Source organism: Dama dama, chromosome 20 (assembly GCF_033118175.1).
Source record: "Dama dama isolate Ldn47 chromosome 20, ASM3311817v1, whole genome shotgun sequence".
In the NCBI taxonomy this organism is placed as follows: Eukaryota; Metazoa; Chordata; class Mammalia; order Artiodactyla; family Cervidae; genus Dama; species Dama dama.
Window position 1 is genome coordinate 35,440,176 of NC_083700.1, and position 17,610 is coordinate 35,457,785.

Here is a 17,610-nt window from a genome sequence, read left to right on the forward strand (position 1 = left end):
CCACCTACTAGCCAAAAGTCTGATGATTTTACTCCTGGTTTTAAACGCTCCAGTAGCCTTTTATCTCACTCAGATTATAAGTGGCCTATGAGACCATTATTATAATGGCTTACAAGACCTTTATCATCTAGTCTCATCTCCTATCATCATATTCTTCATTCAGTCTCTCCTAGACATACCGGTCTCCTGAAAGTTACTTGAACCTGCCAAACACACTTCTATCTCAAGGCTTTTGTCCTTGTTACTGCTGTCTCAAATGCTCTTTCCCCAAATATCTGCATGGCGTGCTTCCCACCTCCCTCAGGTCTCTGCTCAAATACCACCCTAACCAGGAAGGTAATATATAAAACAGCAACACTTCTCCTCACCACGGCCTTCCTACCCAGCTTTACATTTCTTCAAAATACTCATTGCCATCTTTATATCATATATTTACTTGTTTGCTTATTGTCTGTTTTTCCTCTTAGAATATAAGCTCCAAGATGTCAGGGACTTGATCTATTTTTTTTCACTGCGGTTTGTCTAGTGTCTAAATTAGGGCCTAGCACGTGGCACCTAATAGGTATTTACTGAAGAAATGATAAGTTCATAGAGGTCAAATTAATAATTCTACTTTGTAATAATTACACCCAAAGCCTGAAGATGACAAAAAACCCATAGCTTAATTAATTTAGAAAGTGGAGAGTTTGTTTGGTAAGAAGTAAGAGTAACTTCTATGAGGCTCAGGTCAGTCTCCTAAAAGAGGAACTATTCCTTCACTGGTATTACTCTACGAACACTACAAAATAAGAATGTGCAAATGTAAATAAATATATGACCATTACACTTTCAGACAAATAACTCATTTACTGAGCACCAACTTACGTTTTGAAACATGGGTCACCAGACATCAGTTGCATACTAATCCAAACCTAAACATGAAAAAAAGAAATACTGTAATTATAAAAATCTCAAGAGGAAAAGCCACATCCTGCTAATCTATGTACCTTCCATAGTACCTAATCCAGTATTTCCTGTTTTAGAAGGTATTAAATAAAATGATTACTGAATTTGGTTATATCCAATATTGAATTTCTACTTTATACAGACATGGGTTAAAAATAATTTTTAACATTCAAAACTTTGCAAAAATAAGAGTGGAAAAGGTAGAAATGAAAAGCACAGACTTCAAGGAACTTCCCTATAGGTCCAGTGGCTAAGACTTCACCTTCCAGTGCAAGGAGTGATCGCCAAATAGGATCCCACAGGCTTCACGACCAAAAAACCCAAACATAAAACAGAAATGATACTGTATCAAATTCAATAAAGACTTTAAAAATGATCCATGTTAAAAAAAATCTTAAAAAAAGGCAAGGGTTTCACCAGTAATTATCCTCTGTGCTGTTCTGGTCTATTTTATATGTCTTTCCTCTCAGATTCCTGTGTTGTTTAAATGTCTAGAATGTTTTCCTCCAACACGTTTGCCATATGATGCTTCTAGGAGTGCTGCTGGTAGCCTGTTAAGAGAAGAATGCTTCTGGCCTTTGCTCTAGATTTGCACCTGAACGAATTCACTAATGTACTTTAAAAAAAATTTTATTCATTCATGCAGCAATTATTTTGTAAAGCTTGTACATTATGTGAGGCTTAGAAATATCTGATCTTCCTGACATTCGAAGCTATTCAATGCTTTTCACCAACAGTAAAGGCATTTCCTCTGGAGGATCTCTGTACAAGTTTATCCTGAAGACTAAATGCTTAATGCAAGTCTCCACATGCCTATTAGCAGCATCTGAAATATGAAATGCACAGGGTCATCTATGAAGTCCCCCATTCTAAGAAGCTAAAGAATAAAAGGGCTCAATATTTGGAGAAATCTAGACTCCCATATACTCTGCTGATGGGAATGTAAAGTGTTTCAGCCACTTGAAAAAGTCAGGTAGTTCAGTGAAAAGTTAAAAGCAGAGTTACCATGTGGCCTAAGAATTCTGCTCCAAGCATATATACTCTTGAATGTATGCCCAACCCAAGAGAAAAGAAAAACATATGCCCACACTGAAACTTGTATATGAATGCCCACAGCAGCACTGTTTATAACAGCTAAAAAGTGAAGGACCATTAACTGATAAACAAAATATGGTATAGCCATACAATGGAGTATTATTTAGCCATAAAAAGGAGCACAGTACTGATACATACTACAGCATGGATGCACCTTGAAAAACATTATGCTAAGTTCAAAGAAGCTAGAAACAAAATACTACTTATTCTATAATCCCACTTATATGAAATGTTCAGAATAGGCAAATCCAGAGACAGAGTAGGTTAGTGGTTGCTGAGGGCTATGGGGAAGGGCAGAGAGTTGGGAGAAAGTGGGAAGTGACTCCTATTGGGCACATACGAGGTTTCTTTTTTGGGGTAATGAAGATGTTCTAAAACTGATTATGGCAATAGTTGGACACACCTTTGAATATACTAAAAACCATTCAACTGTGTACTTTAACTGGGTGAAATGTATGGCAAGTGAATCACAGCTCAATAAAGCTATAAAAATTTAAAAGTATTCAAAGTCCTTGTCTACCTACCAGATGGATCAGCTTCTCTTTCAAGGTACTAAGTGACTTAAACTAATGTTCTTGCCACTTTCTGGAAAGGAGGAGTTAGCATCTTACTGAACATCCACCCTGTCCTGAAGCATACCATGAGGCTACTATTGCAAACATATTTTGGGAAACGTACCAGGCCAAGACCTTTTAGACAAGGTGTCTAAAAACAGCCTCCTCCACCTCCCAGATTTTGCTGACATCATAGCAAGCCAACGCCACTTAGCAGCTGAAGTTCTCAGGAGGGCAGGCAGGCTGTGAGTAAGCACAGGAAGCTGGTCTGCAGACAGAAATTATAATGCAGAGAGCCAAGAACAGTCCCTAGAAAGGTCCTTCAGTTCCTGGGAGTTCAGGTCTGGTTGTAACTTCCCATCCTACGGCTCTGTGAAATGTCCCTGCATTTGACCTAAAGCTCTCTTTTACAGGAGCTAACCTAAGGGATTTCTATTTCATACAACTAAAGCGTGTTGGCAAAATCACATACAGTAACTCTTTCAGACCTCAGGATCAGCCCCCCGGGGCAACTATTGAAATTCCCCTTTTATAGAGGAGGAAAGAGTGGGGCAGAGGTGAAGTGCTTACACAGGGCTCCAGCGATCTAAGAACAAACACAGAGCCCTGATGTCACAATCCACCCTCCTGCTATGTGGCTGTAATTATGTTCCTTAAGTTCCCTAAGCCTCTGGCTACTCAAATTCTGGCTGAAAGCTGAAAGAATGAAGGAATGAATACCTACAGTACCATTATTTGGAAATGGTGTTTTTCTGTTTTGTTGGACCAGAACTTAAAAGCTTTGCTAATGCTTTTTGAAATGCTATTCTCTAGCTGCTGACTGCCTTTTAAGAATCAGCCATACTGCTATCAAAAAGTCTACAAACAATAAACGCTGGAGAGGGTGTGGAGAAAAGGGAACCCTCTTACACTGTTGATGGGAATGCAAACTAGTACAGCCACTATGGACAACAGGGTGGAGATTCCTTAAAAAACTGGAAATAGAACTGCCATACAACTCAGCAATCCCACTGCTGGGCATCCACACTGAGGAAACCAGAACTGAAAGAGACACGTGTACCCCAACGTTCATTGCAGCTAGATGTCCATCAGCAGATGAATGGGTAAGGAAGCTGTGGTACATATATACAATGGAATATCACTCAGCTATTAAAAAGAATGCATTTGAATCAGTTCTAATGAGGTGGATGAAACTGGAGCCTATTATACAGAGTGAAGTAAGTCAGGAAAAAAAACAGCAATACAGTATATTAACATATATATATATATGGAATTTAGAAAGATGGTTAACGATAACCCTGTATGAGAGACAGCAAAAGAGACACAGATGTAAAGAACAGGTTTTTGGACTCTGTGGGAGGAGAGGGTGGGATGATTTGAGAGAATAGCATTGAAACATGTATATTACCATATGTGAAACAGATCACCAGTCCAGGTTCAATGCATGAGACAGGGCTCTCAGGGCCATGCACTGGGACGGCCCTGAGGGATGGGATGGGGAGGGAGGCGGGAGGGGGGATCGGGATGGGGAACACATGTAAATCCATGGCTGATTCATGTCAATGTATGGCAAAAACCACTACAATATTGCAAAGTAATTAGCCTCCAATTTAAATAAATAATTAATTTAAAAAATCAGCCATAGGATCTTATTACGTTCTTCTGGAAATAGCAGTGATAATGGTAATAGCAACACCTTTAACAACAGTCATGATTTGAGAATCTATTATGTGCTAGGCTAAGTGAGTTTGAAAAGTGTCAGGTATAGGTTATTCTTTGTCTGCTAACTTCTGACTATTTAGTTTTACTCAGGATTATTTTCCTTTCTTATCATTCGGTAACTTGCCGTAAGAGGGTAAAAGTTTCATCCAGTTTTACTAGATCCAAGTACTTTCCAGACATTTTCTCTACTGGTCTCATTTAATACTGGCACCAACTCTCTGAAGTGTGTCTTCCCTCTGGGTTCCCCGGGGTATAGAGCTTCTTGGAAACAGTAGGGCAGATGTCCAAAGTGAGTTCCACCTGTCTCTTCACTTGTCAGAGTACCCAGTGACTTCTATATGCCCACCACAGCTGTGCTGGCAGTCACCTTTTGGGAGCTGTAAACAGGGAAAGGTGTTCATTTATGACGTTCCTTCTGCTCCGTAAGCTCTCAGGCTGTAGTGGTTGTATGTATTCTTCCCTGAATGTTCTCAGCACCAGAGAGAAACACCTTAGGATCATGAAGGTGAACATCTGTTACTTTTCAGTGCTTCTGTAATTTGGATTGTTTTTTCCTCCCAGGTGCTGTGTATCTCAGTGGTGTGGCCAGCTTATGATCCTAGTACTGATTCCCATCTTGACCTTATATGTTTGTTGTTGTCTAGTCGCTAAGTCATGTCCAACTCTTTGTGACTCTGGGCTGTAGCCCACCTGGCTCCTCTGTTCACTGAATTTCCCAGGCAAAAATACTGGAGTGGGTTGCTCCTGGGGATCTTCCTGACATAGGTAATCAAACCCATGTCCCCTGCATTGGCAGGAGAGTTCTTTACCACTGAGCCACCTGAGAAGCCTCACAATATACACCTATGATTATTTAAAGGCTGAGAATCTCATTTGTTGAACATGTAAATCTGGAAATCTGCTTACTTTAAGAATGGAATTGTCTTGTCTTGTATTTTTGGTATCATAGCCTTCCAGTAAACAGCGACGGGTGGTATTTCCTGATCCAGCAAACTCTGCCAGGTTTAGATCTGCAAAGCCCAGCTATGAAAAGAAAAGAGAATTATATTAATAGAATATCTATTAGGCTTCTATCATATTCTCTTTAAAGAAGACATTCAACCCATGTTCTAGCCAAGTTGTCTCAAACTTTGGTTATTTGCAGTTTTTGCCAACTTAACAACATCTGTTTTTCTTTGCCTAATATGTCTTAAAAATTGACTCACTTTTTGTAAAAACATATGGTTGAGCTTGTAAAGAATCTGCCTGCAATGCGGGAGACCTGGGTTCGATCCCTGGGTTGGGAAGATTCCCTGGAGAAGGGAAAGGTTACCCACTCCAGTATTCTGGCCTGGAGAATTCCATGGACTATACCCTGAATTCCATGGGGGTCACAAAGAGTTGGACATGACTGAGTGACTTTCACTTTCATTACTTAATTTAACTCTCTTGTCTGGAGTAATATGATCTCTGAAATAACAGATTTGTTTACTCCATATATTGTTCTCTACCCATTAAAACACATAACTGTTGATGTAAAAATGTATATTAAACAATGGAAATCACTGCAAGTAGCACACCGCATTACAGGAAATACTAGCAGACCAACCTTGATTACTTGCACACACACACAGAAAACTGATCAGACTTGCCTCTCTCTGTTCTGGTTTGGCTATATTCCCAGTTAAACACTGGTGACTACACATAGTTGCAGATTATTAAGTTCTCACTCTCCACCTGAGAGCAAAATGACTTAAGTGTATCACACACTTTCTTTGGTACAAGCTCCCGCTCCTTCACCACCTTCTACAATATTTGCCTCACTGGTCTCCCTTGAGCTAAATCACTCTTTATGAATGAAGCCTTCTTCTTTCCTTCCCCAAACCAGCCTTCTCTGCTGTTAACCCAAAAGCGTGGCTCAAACCCATTCCTCCCTCTTATTACTACTCAGGTTTGGGCCCCATTTTCTGCAGCTACCAAAGATTACTGTCTGTTCTTTCCTCTGATGTGGCTCAACTTTATTTCTCATTCTCAACTGGTAAAAAAAAAAAATTATCCCCCTTATATCATTATTTTTTGAACAAACAAAATCAATTCTACATCACTAAGTGTATATAGTCTTTTAGTAACAAAGAGTGTTTTGAGTTTGTAATTAATTAAACACATCTCCCTGAATATAAAATAAAAAGTATTTCAAATTTCAAATCCTGCTGTGATTTTTTTAAAAAGGTTCCTGGGATTCTTTTTCCTTTTTTTTAAATCATATTTATTTTTGGCTGTGCTGGGTCTTCACTGCTGCATGGGCTTTTCTCTAGTTGCGGTGTGCGGGCTTCTCGTTGTGGTGACTTCTCTTATTGTAGAGCCCAGGCTACAGGTTCACAGGCTTCAGCAGACATGGCTCCTGGGCTCTAGAACAAAGGCTCAATAGTTGGGGTGCATGGGCTTAGTTGGGCTTCCCTGGTGGCTCAGATGGTAAAGAATTCGCCTGCAATGCAGGAGACCTGGGTTCAATCCCTAGGTTGTGAAGATCCCCTGGAGGAGGGCATGGCAACCCACTCCAGTATTCTTGCCTGGAGAATCCCATGGACAGAGGAGCCTGGCGGGCTACAGTCCATTGGGCTGCAGAGTCAAACACGGCTGAGTGACTGAGCACAGCACAGCACATGGGCTTAGCTGCTCTGAGGCACGTGGACTCTTCCCGGACCAGGACGGAACCCATGTCTCCTGCATTGGCAGGCGGATTCTTTACCACTAAGCCACCAGCAAAGCCCCCTGCTGTGATTTTTAAATGCCTGCTTTAACACTTTAAAGTGCATATAAATGCATGTATGAATGGCATTCAAGAGGAAGATTATACTTGTAGGCTGAAGCACTATTTTAGCAGTTTTTAATTGGTACAAAAAGAATGAAGGAAAGAACTTAAGAGATCAGTTGTAGAACACAAGCTCCAAAGTCTGTGAGTCAGAAACACGTTAAGCCACAAGTAACATCTACCTAATCTTCATGTGATTACTCTGACCCAAGAGATCAGCAAAAAGCCGGGAGATGTCCAGGGCAAAGCCACACCCAGATGAACATGTGAGGGCTCCTGAGGCGGTGTGATCACACATCATTCACATGCCCTATCATATCATGCCTATCACATTCTGTCATTTCACATACGATCCTTTCTCTTTGAACCTCTAATATCTTTTCCACCCACAGTTTTTGCTGATGTCTTGCCTCCTATTTCATTTACAAATAAAAGCAATCAAAAGAGCACTCAGCCCCATCTGTGCCCATGTACCCGCCTTCCCACTTACTCTAAGTGAGCTGGCTGTGCTCCCATCTGAGGTCAAGCACTCTGCTCTTGTCTATTCAAGTTCAATGTGTCAGGGATTCTTCCCTCTCTACTGGATCATTCCCATCAGCACACAAACGTGCTGGATTTTCTCCCATCTTAATGAACAGAAGGAAACAAAACCTCACCCCACATCTGTCTCCAGTCCACTGTACCATTCTGCTGCTCCCCCTCACAGCAAAACTCCTTGAAAGACATTTGCACTGACTGTCTTGATTCCCCTGTCCACGGCCACCTTGTCATTTCCCCTCCACCTCCTTATCTACTCTTCCAGCCACAAGATCCTTTTCCTTGAAAATGCCAAGACCACCTCAAGGTCTTTAGTACTTACTGTTCTTTTGCCTGATGCATTCTTTCTTAAATCTTCTCTTAGCAGTCTTTCTCACTCCATTAGGGTCTATGTTCAAATGTCATCTCTCTAAAGGGGGCTTCCATGACCATTCTAGAGCATGCCTGCCTCCTCCCTCCCCTGCCCTCTAACCTTCATCTGCATTATTCTTCTGAGTAGTTATCATCACATCATGTATGTACATACTTCATATCTATTATATATTGTCTGTCCTCCTCACTCAATCCCTCATCAGAATGTAAGCTCCCCAAAGGCAGGGGTTTTTGTCTGTTTTAGCTTACTGCTGTACCTCTTACACTTAGAGTAGTGCTAGGAACAATGCTTACACAAGGTAGGCAATTATATATATTTTTTTGAATAAAAAACAGCCTTAAGGCTTACCATCCACTGCCAGAATGCTGGTATTATAGTGTCACTAAGCATAAAGCAAATTAAAAAAAAAAAAAAGAATCTGGTCAGCTCCATGAAGAAAAGCATACTAAGGTCAACGTTTACTGAATACTTTTTATGCGTTTGGCCTTGCTCTAGATACTGAAAACCAGTCATGAACAACACGGTTAAGAACTGTCTCGGGACTTCTCTAGCGGTCTGGGCTTCCACTACAGGAGGTACGGGTTCAAACCTTGGTTGGGGAACTAAAATCCCACAAGCCGTACAACGCAGCCTTAAAAAAAAAAATCCAACTGTCTTGAAAGAGCTTACATTCTAATGAGATACAAGAGTCCATATTTCCTTGTGATTTTCTCTTTGGTTTCACTGAGATAACTGTCTCATTAAAATGGCATAAATACATACATTCTAGGTATAACTGTGATAGGTCTTGTGCTGGATCAAGGAAGGCACAATTACAAGAAAGAGTGAAAAAGAACATTTCTCAGTGGGGAGGGATGACTAAGCTGAGTTCTTAATGATACATGAGTTGACAGAAGCACATGCATGGTAGGGAAAACATCAAGTCACAAGGCACAAATGCTAAAACAGCACAGCACACCCCAGGAACGTTCTGAGGGCAGTATGTCTGAAGCATAAGGATGAGTGAGTGTGTGTGGGTGGGTGCATGTATAGACGGAAGATCTGTAAACCAACATGAGTCTAATATGCTAGATTGAGGACTTTGCATTTTGTTGTCCTTTACAGGCAATAGAGAGCTGCTGGAGGACTAAAAGTGGAGGAAGGATATGATATCTTTGAATTTTAGAATGATCCCCCTGGCAATAATACAGAGAATGAACTGGAGAGAGACAACAGAGGAAGAGGACAAAAGATAGGAGGCCAATGTGCGTTTTAAGTAAGAAATAATGAAGGCATAATCTAAGGCAGTGGTCTTGGGACTAGACAGAAGAGATGGTTTCAAAAGCTTTTTATAGAGAAATGAAGAAGATTTGTCAATCACAGCAGACTCTTTTTTTTTTTTTTTTTGCCTACCCGCCATTTAATGCCTTGATATTCCTTGCTAGCAAGCCCTGATTTTATTCAAGTATCCACTCTTAGCTCATCCATGTGCACAAGGAAAGTAACCCAACTCCAGATGACTGTTCAATTGTGATTAGTCTAAGCTAACCATGGCAATCCATTCCTGCTGCCCATAACTAGTTTAGTAGCGGGCATATGATCCAGTTGTTGCCAATCAGAGGTACGGGGAAATCCTCTGGTGGCCATCTAGGAAGTTTTCTCACTCAAAAAAAGACATAAATGGAGAAGAAGCTGGGCTTTGTTATATGTGAATATGTTGACTAAAACCTGAGCAGCTAGCTACCTCCTGATCATGAAGGCACGAGTCAAGGACAAAGCCATCGCATAGAGAATGTAAAACAAACAAACAAACAAAAATAAAACAAAAAGTAACATGGGTTCTTGATATTCTCTAGTCAGTGAATCCTGGAGAAGCTCTATCTCATATCTGCCTGTTTCGTGAGATGAAAAAAGCCTCTATGTGAGGGGCCTTTTCTGTTACTTGTAGCAAAGAGCATCTGAATTGACATTGCAACCAACCAGTTTTAGGGAGTCAGGTCATTTGACAGTTGCAACTAGTGCCCTGGTTCTTGGCTTAGGTGACTGGATTGAAGGAGACACCATCACAGAGGCTGGAAATACAAGAGGAGAGTGGGGAGCTCCCTGGTCGCCTCATGGTGAGGATTCTGGGCTTTCACTGCCGTGGCCAGAGTTCAGTCCTTGGTGGGGGAACTGAGAACCCACAAGCATCATGGTGTGACCAGAAAAAACAGAGGAGTATGTGGTTTAGAGAACAAAGAGGTTTAGAAATAAAAGAGAGCATGTCGGTTTCTGGTAGTATTATTACTTACTAATTCCTTCTATCTAGCAAAAAGTGAGCACATTCATTTGTAATTCCATATAAAAGGATAAAAGACAGTATAGAGGGTGCTAAAAGAGAACAGGGTGGGGAGTCCTATTCCACTGGGGGTTGGGTGGGAATGATACTATCTCCCGGGGAAACCGAATGAACAGTTGCTATTGTTTAATGCAAACCAGAAATTGTCTTCTAGCAAGGAAGTTTAAACTTAATGACATCCCATAATCAGCATTTAGAAAGAATATGCCTATAATTTACTGTTAGATCCAACTGTTCAATCTCCAAATTGCTCTATTTAAAAACATCCGTGCTTGAACTGCAATTAGAAAAGCAAACCATTTAATTTTTAGGCTTATGAATAGCAATGAGGGATATTACAAATTCCAAAAGAGTTAAAGAAGACCAACTTACCTTTGCATAAGCTTTTCCACCTTTTAATTCCTGCCAAAGATAAAAAAACACTATCAGGATATCATATGACTAATGATTTAAAATTAAATATATGTCAAATAGTCTTGAGGTAGGTATTTATATGCTGGCAAATCCACTCCAGTATTCTTGCCTAGAGGATTCCATGGACAGAGGAGCCTGGTGGGCTAAAGTTCATGGAGTCAAAAAGAGCTGGACATGACTGAGCAACTACACTTTCACTTCAAGTATAATGTAAAATTTTGACGATCTTAAATCTATTTGGATGTCCCCCACCCCCCTCTGGCAAGTAACCAGAGTTTTTATTTAGAATTTAACTTAAATTTGAAGGAGACAAATGGTGAGAAGACAAACTAACATTTAATCTATTTGCTGAAGAAGAAACTGCCAAAAAGTATCCCGGACACATTGCAATAACCTGAATCACCAAAGAAAGGTTAAATTATTTACTTAGTTAAGCATATTAATAATACATTCACAAAGATTTCAACAAGAGTGGAGATCCCCACCCCAGAGACAACCACTGTTACCAATTTTTAGATGTGTATATGTATATGTGTGTGTATATATATTTACTCCCCCTTTACTCAGATAATAACACTACATATACCTTCCTTTTTCTCACCTAAAACATATGACATTGTTCCATGGTAATACAGTAGAAACTTCCTTATCTCTTATCTAATGTGAACAAAACTGGCAAAAGTGAAAAATAATAAAAAAATATATAGATGCTTTACTATAAATGCTTTACTTTAAAATATATAAACTACATTAATTTGCCAAATCCCTCAATTTGAGACATCACACAGATACAAGAATTAACACGCTTAGACACTGCATATCACACAGTATATACTCCGTACATGTGTTTGCTGAATGGAGTTATCGTCTTATCTTTCTTTCATAAACCAAGATGCACAATGCATTATGTACCATTTCCATCTTCAAAGAGGTGAATTTAAATAAGTTGAGAGCTAATCTATGGTAAACTCTATTGTTCATGAATATCTGCTATCCCTCCCCTTCTCTGGCCCTTTAGTCATGCCACCAGATGTACTCCATTATGAATTACCAAGTTTTCCTTTATTATAAGGTTACTGTCATATCTTTAATAGTGTCTTTCTTTAAACAAAGCAAAACTTTTCCAGATAATCCTAGTCTCTACTAGCTAATTCTTTTCTTTGCTCCCCTCTACAGCCAGATTTTCCAAAAGACTTACCAAAATTTGCTGTACCCCACTCTCTCTTCAAAGTTAACTCTAATTGGGTTTTTGCTCTCATTTTCCCTCTGCAGTGGCTCTTAGGATTACCAATGATCTCCATTTTTATTAAAGTCCAAGGCTTTGGCTTCATCTTACTTAATTCCAAAACAGCACAGGACAAACTTGACCTCCTTCTCTGCCTCCTTCCTAATAAGATTTTTTTCTATAAACTTCCAAGGTGCTACAATTGTCTACTTTTCTTTCTACCTCCCTGGCTATTTCTCACTCTCCTGTGCAAGACCTACTACTCCTTTATTCAGCCTCTGTGGAAGGTATGCTAGCTGCATCTCAAATATCCATTCTTTCCCTCTCCATCATAACAGAATCCTCTATTTTTAGCTGGGCTTTGGCTACCCAAAATAAAGTAACCGACTACATTTTTCACTTTCTTTTGTACGATGGCCGTATGATTAAGATGTGGCCAAAAGTATGAGAAGTGATATATATGAATTCTTGCTCCTTTCTTGTACTTGCTAAGCAATTTAATACCACTTCTAAGTGTTTGGTCTAGGGCCTCTTGTTTTCTCTATCTACACTTTCTCGCTGACCTATCCCATTCAGGTCTACGGCTTTAAATTAAGAATTGTATGCTGACAACTCAAATCTTTAGTCTGAACTTCTCCTCTGAGTTCCATATTTTTGGAGTTCCATGTAGGCATATTTAAATGCCTACATGACATGTCCACTTGAGGTCTCATGTGTGCTCAGCCACCTCAGTCACCTTCAACTCTTTGTGACCCTATGGGCTACAGCCCGCCAGGCTCCGCTGTCTATGGAATTTTCCCGGCAAGAATACTGGAGTGAGTTGCTATACCCTCCACCAGGGGATCTTTCTGACCCAGGGATGGAACCCAAGTCTCCTATGTTGCAGGCAGGCTCTTTACCTGCTGAGCCATTGCGGAAGCCCCTGACGTCTCATAGACACTTCAAGTTTAACATGGTCAAAATAGGTCTACTGATCTCTATTTATCTGCCCCCCCTAAATTGCTCCAATGCATGTCTTTGCTATTTCAATAAACAGCAGAATCATCTACCCATATGCTCAGGAAAAAGATCTAAGAGTTATTCTCAATTTTGTTTCCCACATTCACCATATCCAATCCATTAGTAGGGGGGCTACCTCCAAAATACATCCTGAATCATACCACCTCCAACTGTTATAACTCCATGCCAAAACATAAGCATTCCTCATCCAAACTATCCCAATCACTTAAGTGGTTTCTGCAATTCATCCTCCACACAGCAGCAAAAGTCATCTTAGAAGATCATGTCTCTCCTTTTTAAAATCCTCAAATTGATTTCAAATTCCAAACAAATTGATTCCAAATATACAACTGGAATAAAATCTAAACTCCTATAAAGCTCCACCTGATCCAGTACCTCCAATCTCATCACCAAGAACTTCCATTTCCATGTGTTCTATGTTTCAGCTAGGCTGGTGGTCTATCTTTAAACATGCTAGATTTGTTGTTTATCCTGCATGAGGTTCACAAGACTTTTGAATATGTGGCTCAATATCTTTCATCAGTTTTAGAAGATTCTCAGCCACAATCTCCACAAACTCTCACCTCTTTTTTCAGGGCTCCATTGATACATATATACATGTCAGACCTTTATATTGTTTTCTGTGTCTTACACTCTCTTCTGTGTGTCCCACACTTATATTTTCTTTCTTAAAATAAAAGTTTAAAAACTTTTATTAAGTAAAATTTCAAACATACACAAAAGTGGAAGAAGTAGTATAATAAATCCCCATGAACCCATCAATTAGCTTTAAGAATTATCAACACATGGCCAATTTCATCTTATCTGTATCATTCCTTATCTACCTCTTGTTGTCTCTCCAGTTTTTAAAAATAGTAGGTCCTTGTTGCGTTATTTATTTTAAATATAGCAGTGTGCACAAGTCAATCCCAAACTCCCTACTGATATTTTCTTTTGTCTTATTTTCCAAAGTGTGCTTCAGTTGTGACAGACCTGCAGTTAAATATATCTGTTGAGATTTAGTTTCATTTACTTAGCTTTAAATTTTAGTTACTGCATTTTTCAGTTCTAAAATTCAATTGAATTTTTAAAATAGTTTCAAGGTTTCTTATTTCCCATACTGTTCACTAATAACAATTATTGTAAAAGGTTTATTAGATCTTCTCCAAATCTGTATCTTCCAAGGGTTTGTTTTTATAATCTCGTTTTCCTTTTGATTTTGGTCATGCAGTCATGTCTTTTCGTATGCTTGGTAATTTTTTGTGCGTGATAACCTGAAGAAATAATTTTAGGCTCAGAGTAATGTTATTCTTCTCCAGAGAAGATACACATTTTTTTTTCTGGCAAGTAGAAAGGTCAGGACCTATCACTTTCATTTAAGCACTGACTAAGCTGATTGGAAGCTGAATGTCAATTTTTGTAAGGGTTGATCTACAGCCATTTTACTCATTTTTCTAGGCTGAAACTCTTACAGAGTCCTAACTAGAAATTCAGGGTATTTATCAAGGCTCCTTCTGCGAGTGGGCTCTGGACTCCATTTTTGTCCCCTTAGTCCTGTAAAATTGCCAGAATCTCAGCTCAGCTCCTTAGCCTCTCCATCACTGCTTTTGGCTCAGCTCCTTAGCTACTGCTTACAAATTAGCAACTGCTTTGAGGGTAAAACCAAGACCAAATGTCAGGCTTATCTCTTTATGCTTCCCTGGTCTTTGATTCTAAACCTCTTAAATCCTTGCTGAAGACAGCTTCTAATGCCTTCAAGCAGCTATTTTTAATATTTTGTATAGTTTTTCGGAAAAGTTCACCCTTCTAAGAGGGAAGGGTGGCCTGTAACTAGCTAGTCCATTAATCTGAGAAGCATAAATCCCCAAGTTTATTATAATTTTAGGGCCTGTTATGGGTTTAACTGTGCTCTCCCAAAAGAAATGCTGAAATCTTAATACGCAGAACCTCAGAATATGACCCTATTTGAAAGCAGAGGAGGCTTTACACAGATAATCAAGTTAAAAATGCAGTCCTAATCCAATATGACTGGTGTCCTAAGAAAAAACAGGAAATTTGAACACAGACATGCACAGCAGGTGGATGATATAAAGACTCAAAGGGAGAAGACAGCCATGTAACTGGAGTGATACAGCTCCAGGTCAAGGAAAGCCTCAGACTAAGAAACTAAGAAAAAGGCATGGATCAGTTTCTTCCCTTCTTGCCTTCAGAGAGAACATGGCCCTACTGACATCTTGATTTTGGACTTCTGGCCTCCAGAACTGTGAGATAATAAATTGTTTTAAGCAACTCAGTTTGTGATACTTTGTTGTAGCAGCCCTAGCAATCTAATGAAGGGGTTTTTTACTTTCAGGGCTTCCCTGGTGGCTTAGATGGTAAAGAATCTGCCTGCAATGCAGGAGGGTACAGGTTCAATCCCTGGATTAGGAAGATCCCCTGGAAAAGGGAATGGCTATCCACTCTAGTATTCTTGCCTAGAGAATTTCACAGACAGAGAAGCCTGGCGGGCTACAGTCTATGGGGTTGCAAAGAGTCAGACATGACTGAGTGACTAACAAACAATCTGTGACAGTTAATTTTATTTAGTTAATTTTCAACTTGACTGGGTTAATTTTAATTAATTAAACTAGTTAATTAAATTTAAATTTAACTAGTTAAATTAAATTTTAACTGGTTAAAATTTTAATTTCAACTAGACTGGGTCATGGGGTGCCAGATATTTGGTTAAACATTATATCTTAAAGTATGTTTTGCAATGCAGATAGTATTTATACAGTTGGGTTTACTAATTTTTCTTTATGGGTTCTCATGTTTACACAATAATTAGATAGGATAAGGTACAGTAAGTTCAGTAAGTACTTCCATATCCCAAGGTAAGAGAATACTAGTGGTTCACCAATATCTGTTCTTTCCTTCTTTAATTTTGGAATCTGACAAAGTCACTCAGCTAGAGACTACATTCACAGCTTTTCTTCTAGTTTCGTGTGATCATGTAACTAAGTTCTAACAAGTATGAGCACTTTTGAGTCATGCCCTAAAAAGGAATGCATTTGTTCTCATGTTGCTTTTTCTTCTTTCTCACTGGTGGAGAGATAACAAGACTAGAGCAACTTCCTTGGATCTAAAAATGATGAAGATGGCAAAGCTGCTCTACCATCCCTGGATCCCCTGGCTATTACCTGAGAGAGACATACACTTCTATTTTAAGTTTACAATGTATTACATTGAAACAATCTGAGATTACAATTTTTATAGATTATTGGTAATATGCTTCAACTTAGTAAGCAGAAAGGAAATTAAAAAAAACCATGGGTTTAAAGTCAGAAAGATTTGTGCTTGAGTTTCTGATTTATCATTTTATTAGCAAAGTGAGTTTGTGCAAGTAACAACCTCTTTGAGCCTTGGTTTTCCTGAAAATGGAAAAGATAACACATTTTCAGGGCTGTTATTAGACACAAAATATGCAAAGTCCCCTAAAAGACAGTGCCTAATAAAGAAGAGAAACAATGAATGGCAGGATAAAGACCTATTATGGCCCCTAAACTAATAGAAATAAGATGAATAATTATATGCATAGTGATAATGAGATGAAGGTTCTTGATAACATTTTAATTTATTTCTTCAGATTCCGCATCCTATTTATCACAGCAATTTAAATTATGCTGCAGGTATGAAGTGAAATTACATATAACAGTTCTAACAGTAAAGCAGAGCTAACTAAAGTGAGTCAGTGACTGTGGAAGTAACCACGGCCTCTGAAAGCAGAGAAGTGACAGGCTGTTTTGATACCTTCCTCACAGACACTCTGTAGATACAAGGGTCCAGGACACCTGTGGTGGCACTCGCACTCATTTTGCACATAAATGAGAACTTCTTCCTCCAGTGAACACAGTTTGCTTGCACCACCTCCCTGAGGGGGGAAAAAAAAAGAAACAGTTAATTAACTATGATAGTACTGATGACATGTTAAAAAGCACACACACTATTTCACTCAAGTTCATAATGTAAATATTTGGAAACAGTGAAATATGAAGAAAACAAATTCCTAACCATGTGATCTGAAAATCTTCAGAAAGTTTTAATTATTCACAGGCAACTGAAAAATAGTGAATTTACTTATCAATTCAATTAATATAGAATGATGCTTCATCATTCATTCAACACACAATACACATTTGTTTATATTAGATGTGATGAGTATGTGCTAGGTGATTAAAATATGAAGATCAGAATAACTGTTTTTTAACCTGATTGGGCTTAGAGTTTAGTTAGGGTAAAAGACAGAAATATAAAAATACTTATTCTAAAACAACTACTGTCACAGCTTTACTCCTATTCCAGCCACAAGAGCTACCACTAATGGACAGTTCACCACATGTTATTTAATCTCACAACAACCTCAGGGGTAACAACCGAGGCAGCTGACACTATCCTCACTTTATAGGTAAGGAAGTGAAGAAGAACTAAAGACCCTCTTGATGAAAGTGAAAGAGGAGAGTGAAAAAGTTGGCTTAAAACTCAACATTCAGAAAACTAAGATCATGGCATCTGGTCCCATCACCTCATGGGAAATAGATGGGGAAACCATGGAAACAGTGAGAGACTTTTATTTTTGGGAGGGGGGAGCTCCAAAATCAC

The 17,610-nt window shown here is 39.1% G+C and overlaps 1 protein-coding gene across 1 annotated transcript in view; it reads right to left on the minus strand.

Moving 5' to 3' along the window:
- Positions 1-17,610, minus strand: part of EEIG2 (EEIG family member 2) — a 75,259-nt gene that overhangs the window by 22,370 nt on the left and 35,279 nt on the right. The window contains exons 2-5 of the mRNA XM_061121258.1: positions 16,762-16,882; positions 10,707-10,736; positions 5,223-5,339; positions 865-911 (exon numbers count right to left, since the gene is read on the minus strand). Of these exons, the coding sequence (XP_060977241.1) occupies positions 865-911; positions 5,223-5,339; positions 10,707-10,736; positions 16,762-16,882 (315 nt within the window). The remainder of the gene's footprint in view (positions 1-864; positions 912-5,222; positions 5,340-10,706; positions 10,737-16,761; positions 16,883-17,610) is intronic.